Source organism: Semicossyphus pulcher, unplaced genomic scaffold (genome assembly GCF_022749685.1).
Source record: "Semicossyphus pulcher isolate SPU_LCO1_2020_fin unplaced genomic scaffold, fSemPul1.0.p SCAF_6, whole genome shotgun sequence".
NCBI classification, from domain to species: Eukaryota; Metazoa; Chordata; class Actinopteri; order Labriformes; family Labridae; genus Semicossyphus; species Semicossyphus pulcher.
Window position 1 is genome coordinate 15,989,773 of NW_027211737.1, and position 17,169 is coordinate 16,006,941.

At 40.2% G+C, this 17,169-nt stretch overlaps 2 protein-coding genes across 3 annotated transcripts in view; both read right to left on the reverse strand.

Annotated features, from left to right (window-relative positions):
- Positions 1–500: 500 nt before the first annotated feature.
- Positions 501–8,503, reverse strand: LOC138609780 (F-box/LRR-repeat protein 20-like). The gene is made up of 13 exons (XM_069682427.1): positions 8,191–8,503; positions 6,867–6,929; positions 5,889–5,926; positions 5,574–5,721; positions 4,443–4,603; positions 3,473–3,627; positions 3,010–3,093; positions 2,627–2,693; positions 2,266–2,388; positions 1,952–2,079; positions 1,623–1,739; positions 1,174–1,281; positions 501–597 (listed from the first exon to the last, which is right to left on the reverse strand). The coding sequence occupies exons 1-13, from the start codon at positions 8,501–8,503 to the stop codon at positions 501–503; spliced, it is 1,602 nt and encodes a 533-aa protein (XP_069538528.1).
- A 790-nt stretch (positions 8,504–9,293) lies between these two features.
- Positions 9,294–17,169, reverse strand: part of frmd3 (FERM domain containing 3) — a 59,624-nt gene continuing 51,748 nt past the window's right edge. For both annotated transcript variants that reach the window (XM_069682968.1, XM_069682967.1), the window contains exons 14-15: positions 14,873–15,110; positions 9,294–14,706 (exon numbers count right to left, since the gene is read on the reverse strand). In XM_069682968.1, coding sequence (XP_069539069.1) covers positions 14,226–14,706; positions 14,873–15,110 — 719 coding nt within the window. In that variant the 3' untranslated portion in view covers positions 9,294–14,225. The remainder of the gene's footprint in view (positions 14,707–14,872; positions 15,111–17,169) is intronic.

The following is a 17,169-nucleotide window of genomic DNA, read 5'->3' on the forward strand; positions in this document are numbered from 1 at the left end:
GAGCAGCATAGTAATGATAACAGGCATATAATAATGAATTAGTTAATATTAACTTGAACAGTTTAAGTCAACAGGTATACTATTAGCATTAGCAACATCAATAATGTCTGTCAGCTGCGCACACACAAAGCAGCATTGAAATGCCCCTGCATCTTATCTTTTTCAAGAGATGATGACCACTTAATGAGTCTTTTAAAAGTAAAATCACTAAATCACTTTCAGATAGTCTCTGGGTTGGGACATAGTCCGAACTCACACACACACACACACAGACACAAACACACACGAGTAATAATGCATTTTAATCATCTGTGTGATCTGTCGTGATCCATTGAAACATCACTGCTGCTATAACTCAGGAATACATGTAATACAATTTAAATTAGAAAAATGCATGACACTTCTTAATTTTATTGTGTATTTACCACTGCTCTGTTGAATTGTGCTCTTTGATCTGTTGTGTACACCTGTCCAGTTGTGTGCAGATGTTTGCGTGTGAGTCAGGGCGGAGGGTAAACTTTAACATTAGAGTTAACTCGTCTGATGTCTCCTGTAGGGGGGAGACGAGCACAGCCGTAGAGATGGAGCACCTTCAGCCTACAGACAGAAAATGAGTGAAATTGTGTGTTAATGTGTGACAGAGAAATGTTGTCACAAAGTGTGATGTCTGGTGTCGGTAGCATGTGCTATCTTAATCTTTAATATGGCATATGGCTAATTACACCAGCAGCAGCTGATCTGTTCCAGGAAGCACCAAACAGTCTGTCATTGTGCTCATGGTTGGGAGTGTTTTGATGCTCTTTCACACTGTGTTGATCAGATGTCAAGTCATGCCTGTTTGTCTGCTAATGGTTTTATCATTAGAAAGAACCACAGAGCATCATGCCAATTTAACTGAAGTGAAAATGGATTTATCGTATATTTAAGGCAGGCACAGTTTATACATGCAGCCATAAATCTGTTGATGCCTTTTATTTGATCACGTATTTATTGAAAGAGACAATTAATCAACATCAAACAGGTAAATCCACCAAAGCAGCTGAAAGCAGTTACCTATGAATGAGGTTGTTTTGCATAGAAGAATGATCACAAATCATCTGTAGTAATATAATAAATAACTATCTATTCACTTACTTGCCTCAGATATGTATTTGTGCACATGTGTGTGTTTACCTCTTGCAGCGTCTGCAGAGCTTCAGTATGATCTCTGAGGTGATGTGGCAGAAACTCAGTTTGACAGTGTGGAGGTGTCCGCTGCAGTAATTCGCCAGTAGCATAACCCTGTGTCAAACACATTATATCTGTAAATTAATGTATAATTGCACACTTTAATTTAAATTATTATAATCTGGGGATGTGGGGACAACTTGGTATGGGATGATAAGAACATTTAATGTTATGGTCACAAATTGATGTTGACAATAACATCCAGATAATCCTCAAACATGCTGGAATCATTTCACCTACATTTCCTTCAGAAACAAATGTTTGAAAGATAAATCAATATAGGACTGTACATTAGCTAGACTTTCTGTAAGTCATTCGCAGGAGGGTATTTATGTACACACGGTCACACTGCAGAGAAACAAACTGCTCAGTTTGTTGTATGATATGTGTGTTACCCTCTGTTTCCTGTGCTGGTGGAGCTCAGATCCAGCTGCTGAAGCCGTTTACACCCCAGAGCCAGAGACTGAACTCCTGCATCTGTCACTGCCTTACAGCTGCTCACATCCAGGGACCTGACACACAAACACTCACAGCCTTATACACACACTATAACTGTCAAGATGTTAACACCACATTAGTCAAAACCATCAACCAAACTGGACACACATAACAGTCCTGGGTTTAGATTTTGTTTTAGATTTAAGGGTAAAATGTGACTACATTAAAGTGTGTGTGTGTGTGTGTGTGTGTGTGTGTGTGTGTGTGTGTGTGTGTGCACGCATACCTGATGTACGGTGTGTATTTGCTGATGCTGTGCAGTGTCAGGTCAGTGACTCCAGGGCAGGAACTGAGGGTCAAACTCTGAAGTTTGACACAGCCCTGGAGCAAAGTGCCCACGGTGGCGTCATTAACCTGTGACGGTCAAACAGAAGCAGAGAACACATCTTCAGGCTAGGATATACACACGTTGCATGCACATATACATACTGTAATTCGCAGACCGGGGTATATTAATAATAACAATTCATGAAACATACAAAGCTGTAAGGACAGATTCAACATTTCTGGATTTTCTGACTCACAACATTTAAAACTCACCGCCTGTAGTCCAGTGAGATTCAGTGAAATGAGACCTTTGAGCTGTGATGTCATCATTGTGAGACTGTCTGCGTTGACTTTGGGCACCTGTCCGATGTTAAGATGCTGGAGGCCAGGACACATCTACAAAAAAAAAAGGAATAAACTTTTATTATATACATGCAATGGGACATGAATGGCACATTCATTTGGGAAAAAAGACTAAATGGCATGATACAAAAGAGTCTTATCAATGTGCTAAAACATGTTTCAGATATTTTACAATCAGTATAAAGTGCTAAACAATATAAATGCACACTGTTTATTAAGCACTGCAGAAAAGTAAAAAAATAGTGTTTGATTATCTTTCAAAATAAAGTACCTCAAATATTCTCTGTAGACAGGATGGAGAGAGGAACTGACAGCCAAACACCTCCAATCTGCACAGACTAACATGGAAACGCACTCACAAATAGAATGAAACAGTGATGTGTACACATCCTTATTATTTCAGGATGAATTAACCACTATAAGGTCAAAATGCAAGTGTAATTTTTAAATCCCCTACAGGAGGAGAACAAAGACACTTCCACTCAAACCACAGTTTCAAGTACTGATTTACCACTGCTGCAGCCTGGTTTGGAAAATATATACACGCAGATGCTTCGTCTGACGTGTCTAAACATAAGCATGCACTACTGTACAGGCTATAGTAAGTTAATATTTTAACAGCAGAGTAAAAAACATAAACGTATGTATACTGACCTTTTTTTGTGTCTCATGACGAGTTTCATCAGAGGGTCATCAGTGACCTGACAGCCGTTCAGGACGACAGATTTTAGTCTCAACCTGCAGGGGAGATACACGAAGGGTTAATACTCTGTAGCAGCCTGACACTTCAGTTTGTCCATGTGCCCAACCTCCCGTTACATTTCTCACGGCTCTGGTATAGTCTCGCTGTATTACTGCGTGATCAAGTTTACCTGTGAACTGGCTGAATTATGAGGCTATAACAAAGACTGTAATCTGCAGCATGAGGGAGTTTAAGATGCATCCTGACATCCAGGAAGTTTTGCAATGTAAGTTTTTTTCAATTAAAGGAGATTTTTGAGGGCTTGAAATAAGACACAACGTCTGACACTATGTTCTGTTTGTGTGTGTGTGTGTGTGTGTGTGTGTGTGTGTGTGTGTGTGTGTGTGCGTGTGTGTGTGTGTGTGTGACACTGACCCTGGACAGCAGTCACTCAGAGCGTTCACACCTCTGTCTGTTGCTCCGCTCCAGCTCACATCCACACCGGTCACATGATCACACCACTGACCAATCAATGGCAGCATCTGGTCACCATGGAGACACGGACCAGTGCAACTTGTGACCTGGAGTTCCTGTAATCAAGAAATGACACCAAAGACTTTAAATGGACTTTTCAACGTTTTTATAGAAGCTCCAGGGAGTCTACATGTGACATCAGCTGATACTGAAGCGTTACAGATCTTTAACATGAAGGTCTTATGATTTCTGGGTAGTTTTTTTTATTATTATTCGAATAATAAACCGCTAAAAACCTAAATATATATTTCAGAATTAATTTGAAGTTAAAATTTATACTTCAACAGGTATTATAAATCAACTAGCTGTCTTTAAAATGTAATTCAAACCTGTTGTTTTGGTAAAAAATCAAAGACATTATCCCAATAATTCAGTTGTTCTCATTATGTAAGCACTATTACTAAATTACAGTGTATTTGTTTTTATATTATCCCCATTACCTGATGCCCTGGCAATCATCTTATCTCCCTGTGGTCAACATCTGACACACATTACATAACACTTCAGATAATGAAGACACGCCTGACATTTACAACCAGATTACAGTTCATACTATTACTCCCCTGTCTGTGTATCAATCAATCCAATCAGCAGAACTGTCCTTTCATGTTTTATTGACACTGACAGCAGGCAGATGGATTCAGGATGTGGGCTCAGTAGATTCAATAGAAACATAGAAATTCAGGTCATTTGCAAATCAAAAATAGGTTTTTCCTTCACAGGGACACCGCAGTGTCTAATTGATTAGGATGATGCTGCAGCTTGGCGGCGTCTCTGTAAAGTCATGTGAAAGCAAACTCCCCCCCTCACTGCTCTGAGCGATCAATGAAGTACACAATAAAGAAACCTATTGACTGATTTACTGCTTCACCTCCAGAAACTTTCCACACAGAGAGAAAAACGTCTCCAGCCCACAGGACGAGAGAGACGGCCCACTGCAGCTGTACAGACTCAGACTGCGAGGACGACGTCTGCCCACACAGAGGAACCACTGCTCCGTCAGGGTGGAGTTTTCCACCCTCAGACTTCTCCCTTCACAAAGAGAGAGAGAGAGGTGTTCAGTGCATGAACCTGTTGAGGTGAATCAGTGACCTACAGTGTGTGCAGGTAGGAGAGCATGTGATGGAGCAGCTTTGGGTTATCTCACTGTGTTTGTGCAGGGAGGGGTGCAGTACACCACCACCACACAGGAGGTGCTTACATCATGAGAACACACCAGTTGCTGCGACACACACATAAATCCTACTTGGAAAAGTTCAGGACATCCCACTTATGTAATTTACAGTGGCGTAATGTGGTGAGCTGAGGGGGTTTTCAACGAACATACTTGAAAGTACAAATTAAAGATGTTTGCGCTTCATTTTCATTGAATGCAACTTTATACTCCATCACATGTGTCGCACGTGTCTGACAGCTTTAGTTCATTTTCAGATTACAGTTTTTATGTCCAATTAAAACCATCAAATCCACTTGTGAGGATTTGAATTTTCTGATAAACTGAAGGATTGCAAACTGTTTGTTTTTAGTTGAGAAAATACTTCTTAAGCTAAATGAATAAACTCTTAGCTAGAAAGCTGGAAATAAAAAGTTCAGGTTTTGAAGAGTGACGGGACATTTACAGACGCCATAAACATTAAATGACCTTTGAAAAACGAGGCTTTGCTGTAGATTAAACTAACAAACAGGATAAAGTACTTTAAATGAACAAAAACGTCTTATATAATAGGTCAACACGGACAGGGAACATTTTACTGAGTAAGGAGTACTTGTACTTCGGGTTATTACGGTACATTTTGCAGTTAAACTTTTACTTAAGTAAGATTGTGTATGCAGTATTTATTTGGTATTTGACTGGTTTTGCTAATTTTGCTGGTGAATGAATGAATGAAGTTCCCCACTCGTCATGAACTCCAACGTCTAAGCTGAACAGTAAATACTTAACTCTAACTAAATCTAAAGCATGTTCTTGTTTGTAAAAGTGTTCACAGCGATGCTAACTCACAGAGTGTGTGATCGGAGGCCAGTGTGTGCAGGCGGCTGCAGACCTGCATCACTCGGCACAGATCCCTGAGAGGCAGCAGAGACAGGATGGACAGCCACACCTCATCAGGCAGACACAACCAGCGCTCACTGACAGCGACACCTGCTGGCTGACAGGGGGAACGACAACAACACACAACTAAAGCCGAGACAACAGGTATTAGATAGAAAGCCAAATCATTTTCTTTGTTACAAAATTAGCGGAGGGTTTTTACGGCATCAGTCAAATGTCATTGTATAACATGTAGACTAATAATATCATCATAAAAAGTCTTACCATGGGTTTGCAGTCAGTTTGTACACATCGCCTTTCATCTGTAAAAGCAAATACGGAATTTTATCTTTTAAAGTTTGTATTCTAAGCACATTTTATTTCTCCAGTTAAAATAAATATAAAATAAATAAATAAAACATGATTTGATATTTCTCATGTCTTATTAGACTTTTACTTTTGCAGGACATAATACAGAGAAACATGCTAAGTTTAATTGAGTAGCCCACACTTAACCTTAGCCTAGCCTAACCCTTTTCTAACATAAAGAAATTAGTCTTGACCTTACCATAGTTAAAAAATGAGGATTTAATCTGTTTGAAACAGAAGATGAGTCTGCAAAATGATACTTTGGAAACAGCTTGTGGTCCTACACTATACACTGAGAACTCTTTCAACTGTAAAGAAAATCCCCTTATGACTCACTGCTTGAATTATGTCTTACGAACTGTGAAATTCATTTTAGAAATGAAAGGCAACATTCTGTGGCACCAAGTATAAACATATTTTAATGATCATCTGACTTGCTGGAAAGTCATTTTCTCTTAATTTTGTAGTCGAACTCACCCAGAGCTGGATATGTTAGTTCGGGGTCTTCATAGAGAGGCGTATGTGTCTCTATATGTGAGAAACACCTTTTCACTTGTGACGACTGAGGTCTGCAGGAGAGACAGGCGGTGGATCAGCCTCATAAAGGACACTTAAAATGTTTCTTTTGATGCAGATTTTGGAAGAATTGTTCCCTGAAGAAGTGCTGCCCTTTAAGTACATTTTTCATTTGTTGCTTAGTGATGTCACTTTCTGTCAAATTTTGGATCCATGTATGTAACAAAATTTGAAAAATTACAGAATAGCGTGCATGTATGTTGCACTTTATCTGGTACCTTTGCGACATTTCATTTTTGGTTGAAGCAGACAGGGAGGCGCTTGACTTTTCACAGAGTCTCAATGAGATTCCTCGACCCCCAGCTTTTTCCTTCTGACCTTTGACCCCACTTTGGTGGCGCTTTACACCTGAATTACGTCCAGTTCTCTTTGGAAACAAACCTGAACACAAACAGCACATCAAAGAAAGATAAACACATCAAAAATTACTTTAAATAATTAAATTACCTTTTGGGCCTCAGTATGAGGAGGGGCAAAAGAAAGAGTAAACTGACAGCAAATACAAAACACATTACGCTTACCTAAAACCAACTACCATACATTTTGCCTAAAGGCCAGTTAATATTTTATTTAATAATTTTGGAGGCAAATAAAAAGATTCAATTACAGATATGAGAAATAGATGTATCCATAGGAGGTTTGTTTTTCTCTGTAAAATTTGACTTCTTTTGTGACCCCTGAAGGTGACTTGACCCCTCTGACTGTGTTTCTGTATAATACTCCGTACCTGAGTTAGTGGTGACTGCAGCACTCTCTCCCGCAGGGACTGCCTCATCATCATCAGTCCCCTGCTGCACAGACGTCTTAATGAGCTCATCAGTCGAGGTTTTGTCTCCTGCAGCACCCTTTATCAACTCACCACTCTTGTTGCCGTCAAGCTGCACGTGTGTGTTTATGCTTTTAACTCTGTTTCTTAGATTGTCACAATGTTTGGTCCGTCTATATTCAGTCAGTGTTTCCCTCGTTCTCATGTATTTAGATTCATTAGTGACATCTGAACTCTTGTCCGTTGAGGGTTTTTCTGCAGCTGTAACTCTTTGGCTCTCAACTTTATTGAGATGTTTTTGAATCTCAGGCTCCATGCTGGAATGTTCAGACGTCTCCCTGTCTCTTGCAGGTGAGTCTATGAAGCACCCCGGTTCCACACGTTCTTTTTGTTTTACTCTGAGATGATGAAGTTGATCCACACAGAGCTGGTACTGCTCATAAACAGTCAGAGTTGATGGTATTTTCAATTGACCGAAGCTTGAAGTCTTTTCCACCTGTTCCTGGGTCCTCTCCTTTCCCTTAAACTTTACTTTGTTCAGCTCCACCTGTTGCCCTGATATTTCTCTGTCTGTAGCCGTTTGATTGCTCAGTTTTAACATCTTGTGGCAGGTACTGTTCCAGCATGATGTGGATTCTTTGATCATGCATGTTGCACCATTTGATGCTAAACTTGTGATCGTGTTTTCTTGGCTTAGATTCTGTTTGTTAGTAGCATCCCATAGCGCCATAGTTTTGGAAGCATCTCTGCACTCAGGCCAGGTTACCTCATCTTTTCCAAGATTAAAAGGATAAGGGATGTGGGGATGATCTGAAAAAGGAGGTTTATATGAACAGAAATGAGCATTTGATTCAAGTTCCAGAGCTTTCTTCATACATCCTCCTCCTCCTATGCCTCCGAAAACCTCATTACCCCCTGCATCACAGCAGACAGGATGCTGGTATTTTTGCTCCTCATCTGCCAACATCACGCTGTCAGCTCTGCAGAATTCACTGTGAACCTCTGACCGGCTGCTGAGGAAAGTGTGAGCCCCGTCCAGCACATGCCTCAGCTTCTGCTGCTCACTGAACAGAGAGTCACTGAGCAGATGAAGGCTCAGCTCCTGGTCGATGATCGGCCTACGATTCCCAGAATCCTCCAGGAGTTCAGACACAGAACGACCTGCTGTTGTGGAAGGATGCGTCTCCATAGTTGGATTTGCAGCTTGAAAAGTCATCTTCTGTTGTTAAGATATGTATCCATTATTTCCTGCAGGTTTACAGCTTGATTTTTTACGTTTTGAATGGGCATGTGGGTTCTTTAAAACAGAAGAAGCAAAACAACCATTTATAATTGATGCACCAAAAAGTTGAATTAATCATCCAGTACATGGGCTATTCAACACCAGCTGTGTAAGACATAGCTCAATATCTTGAATTCTCTTTGTTGTTAAACTGTCATTTTGAATTTGAAGCCATGAAACAGCGACTACAAAACATTCATTCTTACCTAAAGATTTCCTCTGTTCTGTTTACTTCTTTTTAATCCTTCGTGTAGAGTCGGTGCAGTAGAGTTTGCTGGAGATCTTTGGAGGAAAAAGTTTCTACTGAAAACTGGACACGATATATTTCATTAGATAAAACTGTAGTCTATTAAAGTACTACAGTCCTATTCCTACTCTTCAGTCAGCCTCTAAAGTAAAGCTTTGAACACTTCCTGTATCCCAGAAATCCTGTGTTGCTCACACAAACATCACCATGGAGACGCAACACAAAGTTCAATGTCACTTTCAAACCACATGAGGGAGACAAAACTTTTTAGTGCGCTCTTACAGACAATTACTGGAAAATATTTCATGTGTATACTTCTTTGGTTTCTCAGAAACTAACCAGTTGAACTTGCACCAAACAATCACATAATGGTAGTGCTAATAATAGTGATTTAGAGCCATGTGAAATAAGTCACACATTAGGCGACGTGTTTCAATATATATTCATCAGGGAGCTTTATTGTGGCAGTATTAACATATAAAACAATCCATGTTTTCTTTATAACATACAAACATTCAAAATGTTCACTTCACAAAGTTCATAAGGCTTGGTTGTCCCAGTAGACGGGGTCAATACTTGGGGATTTTTTTTTCTTTTTTCTGATTCTTCTTAAATTAAATCTCCCAGAGTTTCTTATTAAAAGAGACAAAAAAAATAAAAATAATCGGACTAACTAATAAAACAACTAAACAATCAGTCTGACTAACAATCAAAAACAACAAAGTGACCGTGCAAGAGAATCTGCTACTGTACATGCCCACACAACACTGAAATCATAGACTCGTTTTCTCATATACCGTGTGATGTCCCGAAGATTTGCATATAGGAGACCTGAGTTCAAATATTTAAAATCTTAAATAATTAATCAAAAGCAATAATTGTGTTTTAAGCATTGAATTGAATTGAATTGAATTTAAGGTTTGTAAATACTTGACTCATGTCAGAAACTGAATTTGTGAAACCTCAGAAATGACATCGACTGGTGTGTGATCTCAATGAAGTTTTTTTTTTTTTTTTTTAAATCACAGTTTCGTGTTCAAACAGGCAACAAAAGTTGTACTCTGGGTCCATAAATGATGTCAGTTAAACTCATGTTCAGTAGCTCAAAACAAGAGCTAAATCTCAAAGGGCAGAAATCCCCTTTTAAACTCATAAAGGCTAAACTGTTAACGAGCTACAAGCTAACATAATGCTACAGTGTCTTTGTGGGCCAAACTCTGTTTATCACAGAAAAAGGCCTTTTGTTGTTTGTAATGAGTTGAGGTGTAGTTTCACTTTCCATTCACTCAGTTCTGTGTATTTAAACATCTTTAAAACTGAACAATTCAGTTAGTAGCATGCTCTGTTAGCAATGAGGTTAGGTGTTAGCATTTAGCATCTGGCTTTAATGATACACACACACACATATAGCAAAAGCACAATGAAGCTAGCTAGTCAGACATTAGAGAGCTGCTCTTTAAAAGATGGTTTATCTTTTCCAAGCAGGCATGAAGACATTTTCGTGCGGATAATTTAACAGTTTTGTTTTTTGGATTGACGTAAAGGAAGCTAACAGAATTAGCGAGCCTTGTCAAGTTAATGTTAAAAAAAAGAACGCCCAAAGCACACTGCATGATGTGTTTGGGTTTGAGTCAGCTGATCAATGACTGATTCTGATGGAGATCAAACAAAGTCTTTAATGTCTAATACTCTTCATCTTTCCTCTTCCTCCTCTTCGTAAAAACACAGAGAGCATGCATTAATCTAAGATGATGACGACAGCCAAGCCTATATCTAAGATCGCTTTACACAGACGAGACACGCAGAGGGAAGAAACAAAGGAGATCTTTTTTTTTTTTTTTTGCCACAACTTTAGACACATTATTTACAGATGAGGGCATGCACTTTAAAGTGAGAGGTCAGCCGAAGGAGGTCAAGGTTAGTCAGAGGAGGGAAATAAAGAACCAAAGCCAGGGACAAACTGTGTCTGTACAGCCGTGTGCAGGAAGCCTGTACAGAGTATTTTAAATCTACAGTGATCGCAGGAGCGTTTTGCTGCGTGTGCATACTGCAGGAGCAACAGTTACATATAACGATGATGATCTTTGTGGTTATTCAGCAGTGCAAACAGATCAGCTTCATACACTACAGTGAAGCTAAAGTCTGTTATGTTAAACGTCTTCGTCATAGTGGTTTGGCCCTTTCGCTTGGTTTCAGTGCATGTACTGTAAGTAGGAAAATAAATGCTTTGTCCCAAATAAGCCTGTCTCTGTTGTTACTGCATATTTTATATATGCATAAAGCATGTTAATGCATAAAGTCTAAAGATCTGCATGACAATACAGCTGACAATATGAGGCATTTGATGGATTATGATGAAAGGACTTTGACGATGATGTGCACTGCAGCCAAAGAGTTTGAAAATAAGCTTCAGCATGAACACTGTGTGAGAGCGTTTACAGAGAGATTGGCCACTCTAGACTCCATGTTGCTTCTGCTCGTGTGACAGCAGTGTAGCATTTATAAAGCAGCAGGGCGTTCAGCTATGACGGCCAAACTGCAGTGACCCGCTCTCCTCAGTAAAGACTCTTTGAATAATATTTTCATTAGAAAAACATGGATGCATATTTAGATGAGTGAAACGAGGCAAAGACGACACAGACAGTCTGCAGCTGTATTTACATGTAGCTACAGACCTGGTATATATACATACAGTGTTTCATTATAGCATAATAGCAAGACATGTATTCATGTTATGGATAAATTATATGGTGTATGTGGCGATTAGATGCATTTTTTTATACATATATATTTTAGACACATATTTGTTTTTGAACAAAAACTGCTAATGCCCTTTCCTGAGAAGTTGATCCAAATCGAACTCTATTTAAAAAACATCTGTTTATTTGATCTGATTTCTCATCTCTTCTCTCCTGTCCATTCAGAGCCACTATACTACAACTGAACTACGTCTAAGCTAATACGTTTGCGTTTCATTTTTAGGCACTCTCTGTATGATGAACAATCACGGTGTGACGGCTGGAAGTTCCCAAAAATGATGACGCATGTTGTTTATCAGAGCTACAGGAGTCGAATTAAGCCCAATGATGAGTCAACCATGCGGTCATGAGTCACAAGTTACTGTGTGTACTGAGAAATACACAAAATGAGACACTGCTTTATAAAGAAAAACACATGTTGACACAAACGAGCTCCTGGGGTGATGTCAAAATCTACTTTGATCCTTTTTCACTTTTTCTGAATCTGAAATCTTTTTTGTTTAAACACACAGTTTGTAATTTCTGCCCCTGATGGTCTCTAACGATAAAACAGTATGTAGTTTGATGACATCTTGAAGTGGCCGGGCATCTTATCAAGTTTTTTTTTCCTGATACATTTAGTACTGTTCATTTCTATCATGTCATCTTATTCTGCAAGTAAGACACACTTTCTAGTGTTTTTTGTTTCCCTGTAAGAGAGGAGACCGAATAAAGCAAAGCAGAGCCTTGAATAAAATCATAGCTTTCCATGGATTTCAACCGAGTTGGAAAATTTGGGATTATGTCACAACAAAAACTCCAGGGCAGTTTGGGAACTTCCAACCACATCAGCAGTGAGCGTCCATGAGCACATCATCATATCTACTAAAACTTTAAACCATCCTCCCCGTCTATTACTCCTGAGAACTTTGTCTTGTTGGTCACTGACATTAAATGAGAAAATACTGCCTTGTTCTCTCTTAAAGGTTATAACCAGTTGCAGTTATTTAAATGATAGCTGAGGATGCTCCACATGATGTTAACACAGATCTAATCAGAAATGGCTACAAATCATTTCTAATTTGATTCGGTGACTAAAATACAGATCTGCTTCTGTGAGCTAAACACCTGCAACTTTACTCCTGCTACGTTTGTTCAGTCGTTCAACCACTTCTAAATCAGAAACAGTGCGAAATCGACCTGTATGAGAGATTTCTACTGCCACTAAATGCATCATTTGTCCCATTATGTATCCCCAAACAGAAGTGTAATTAGAGTGTACACACCTGTTCCTCTGGGTATTTTATATTTTTCAGTGTACCATCCTTTTACTTCAAATCCCTCAGAAGCAAATACAGAGCTTCACACCATCTGAGCCAACTTCAGGTCCAAAACCACGGTCTCAATCAGCACTAGAGTTCTCATGAGCCTACAGGTAACGTTTCCATCCTTTAGCACTTCTTTACTTTACTTCACTTTCTTTCTTTGTTAGAACACACTGAAAGATGCAACTATTCGCCTTAAATAGTGAGCCGACATTTAGTCCAAAAAACGTTTAGAACAAAACACACAAGACTAAAGTTTCCCTCCTGCTGCCCTCCTGTTTCCAAAATGACATCACATAATCTGAGACAGTTGTAATCTGTGGTCTGTGTAAAAGATTTGTGCTATAGCCTCTGTAGGAAAAACCCAGGCTGCTACCGAGGCAACGACCGCTGACGGTAGTCTGAAAAAATAGCTTAAATGTATCAACACCCATCACCTCGATAAACATCAATAAATTTGCTTTTTTTTTTTTTAGTAATCTTTTGTAAACTCTTAATTTGAAAATAAGCTCAAAGTAGATCCTCTGACTGAAAAATTCCTGAAAGATCTGGATCACATAAAAATGTACAAAACGTTAAAAACAACTTATTTAAGATTGGTTTTTAATTATCAATATTTCTCTTTTGTTTTTAAATATATATAATGTACCTCTGACAGTGGCTTTTGTTGCGCTCAATATCTCTCTATCTCCACCCACTCCGTCATGACTGACAGGCTCTGTGACCAATCAGGTGCCCCGCATCAGCATCAGGAGTAAACAGCCCAAAAAAACTTTTATGAAACCAAACCAACTGCTTTTTTCTTATCTGAGACTTTTGTACGTCCATGGCTTCCCTCATCTGTAATTAGCACAAATCCATCCATTCAACAGGTTCCTCCTCCAACACTTACAGTTTTTTTGTCCTCTTTCTTTTCAGTTCATCGCGGCCAAAGATGTTTATCTTAACAAATAATTGGATCCTATTATGAAAATCGTATTACTCTCTTATCTCTCTTTTCTTCAAGACGGTAAATTATGCTGCCCATGAGGTGAAACAAATCTCCTTATTTCATTATAATTCAATCAGACATTATGTTCCTCACTCTGGGAACAATGATAGTGTTTCCTTTTTGAGGGATACTAGAGAAGCGATCCTTGTGTTGCTTTTAATAAATGTTTCATCCCACTGGCAGACTGCTTCTTTTGTCTGAGGAGACACACTGTTAAGACTGAATATAGGATGAAATCACATGTTAAGACAGACATTTGGCCCTATTTGTTTCCCCTGCAGTGACCTCTCTCTCTCTCTCTCTCTCTCTCTTCTCCTTCTTTGTCTCCTCAGTCTGACCACAGGTTCTCCATGGCCATGCTGATCCTGCACAGGATCCAGCGCCGCAGTGGGCAGTAATACTCGTAGTGAAACTGCTCAAACTCGGGCGTCTGGCGGATCTCGTGGAGGAACGACACGTCGATGTCCGACTCCAGCAGCAGCAGCAGTGTGGGCACAGTGACGAGCAGGACGCCCATAACCACGGCAACAAAGCGTGCCACGCTGAGCACACAGGCGTTGACTCTCTCATTGGACGAGAGCAGGCGCAGGCTGCTGCTCAGGACGCCACTCATCTGACTCCTTGCTGCCAGCCGGGTGCGTTCGTAGGCCCGGTCTCTCTCCCGCTCTGCCTCCAGCTGGGCCTGGATGTCGGGGTCGGCGTGGAGTTCCCTCAGCAGCCTGGCGGGGCTCTGCACCGGGGAGGAGAAGAGCAGGTCGACTCCTCCCTGACTGTCATCCACCGGGGTGGGCAGCATGCTGGCACAGGGGCTGAAGTGGAGAGGGAAATATTCAAACACATGTAAAAAACTAATTATATTATTGTGTAAAAAGTGGAAATTAACTTGATCACTTAATCTGATTGATTAGTGAGGCAGAGAATAACAACAATACTGTTCATAGTCACTTTAAACATGTGTTATATAGCTCTACTGACTTGTAGACAAGCTCAGAGATGGTGAGTGGGCCGCTGCCCTCGTTGTCTTCCTCCGCTTCATCTTCGGCTTTGGGCGTCTGGGGTCGGAGATTTGAGGTTTCCATGGAAACACGGGAAGGCTGCAGGTCATTTCCTGAAGCACAGGTTCCTCCTTCGATATTTTGCTGCTCTGAGTCTGAGGGAGCAACTGAAGGTTTGAGAGGAGACAAAGGGGCCGAGTCCTTCACAGCAACAACACCTGGTGAGGGAAAATAAAGGTTGTTTACTTTTTCCAGGTAGGTACTCTCTTAATGTAATTTGTGTGCTCCAGTGTAGTGTGAATATGTACATAAAACACTATTATTATTTTGCAAGTGGAGTGATGGAGCGAAAAAATGCAGAAGCTGCAGTTGAGCACCTTAGCCACATGATGGCGTTCATGTATTCCTTAAGAAAAGAGCAAACACAGATATCATCCGTAGTGCTGTTAAAAGAATACATTAAGAAGCTTGTGTTGCTCAATAAATACCCGACCTCGCTTTAAACCTGGAAATATCAGGGAAATTAGATCATAACAAAGTTGTCATGTATTTTAATTTCCTCATCTGTTTGGCTCCAGGCGTGTGTCCCAGCCGATGACTGTAATAATAAGGTCCCAGCCTGATTTTATTTGGCCTACGGGTGCTGGCAGGGGACAAAAACTCTGTGAGTGCAGTTCAGGCTTTGATGAACTTAATGACACTGTTTTAAGCGTTGCTGTGTTCATGCATGGTGATTGAAAGTTACTACGGCTCGATTAGAATAAAGTCACGCTGCAGTGAAACACAGATTCCTGCTGACGTGACGCAGCCTGACAACTGTGTGTGTGTGTGTGTGTGTGTGTGTGTGTGTGTGTGTGTGTGTAGATGCACTTCACTCGGAGGTGTTGACTTAATGATGGGCTTCTCAGACATCACAGATGCCTCAGGTCACAGCATGAATCTGAAGATGAACGATTGTGTGTGTGTGTGTGTGTGTGTGTGTGTGTGTGTATGTATATATTTATATGTTTGAATGTTAAAAACAAGCCCAGCTGTCTTCCTGCTGTGGATTAAGGAGGATACTGGGGGGTAGATGTCCAATGACAAAAGACTCAGTTTGTCAACACCTCCCTAATCCAGACATGCACTCACGCACGCAAGCACGCAAGCACACTGCTAGACTACGCTTTTATCAATATTCAGTATTCAGTATATTTTATTGCATAATACAAAATCAATTGCTCTTGTTAAAATTCAAAAACATAAACCAGTTAATCGCAGTCACACAGTATCAACAAATCTGACATTTCAGACTTGTGGGACTTTGTAGCCTCGGAGTTCTCGTACACGTCTGAGAGAGAAAGGTCGAGATATTTTGATCCATTTATCAAACGAATCACAGACTCAGAAACTCAGGGCCAAACTGACTAATCAGTTACCATGCCAACTGATTCAAAAAGAGGCTGAGAGAAATTAAAGGACACAGAGGACGGGAGTGAAAACCTGAGGAGCGAGTGGTGACAGCTACCATGGTAACAGAGTCAGCAAAAAGGCAACGAGTTGATGAAGTCAAAGAAAGAGAGAGGGGGGCAATAAACTTAAAACCAGGTAGGCAGAAGAAAAGAGGAGCAAAACAACACAGAGGAGGGAAATCTGAAAAAAAGTATAAACATAACTGGTTGCAGTTTTAGTTGAATATTGCATCAGGTCTGGGCAGTTGTAGTCTGAATCATAATTCATCTTCTCACAGTTACACCCCACATACAGGGCAAGAACAGTGTTATAATAGAGATTTATTATAATGGCAAAATACAAATGAGGTTAATTTAACCGAGTGATTCTCAAACCCACGGCATGACGGGGGCGCGCCACCGCTCCTGTGTGTGTGTTTTCTTTTGTTTGGAGAATGTAGCAGGCGGAAAGTTATGTTTTAAACGTCGGACAACCCGGACAGTACACAAACGCGTTGCCCTCGCATATGTTAATGATTTCTGTGAGAAGCACATCACATGTAGACTTCCACACTCTAATTGTACTCTTTTCTTCACTGTATCAAGTTTTAATTCACAATCTACTTTAATCTGATCACTTTGCTTTGCTTCAGTCCCCCAACACACCTGCACCTCTGCTCTCTGCACGGCTGCTTGCCCCGCCCCCCTCTATCTGTCTGTCTCTCTGTCTGCTTTGTTGACTGCCCTCATCAGCAGTCTGTTTAATTAAGTTACAAAAGTTTAAGCTTACACTTCCAGGTAGTGTCCCAGAAATAAGAAAACCTCATTCAAAATCCCATTTGATTAA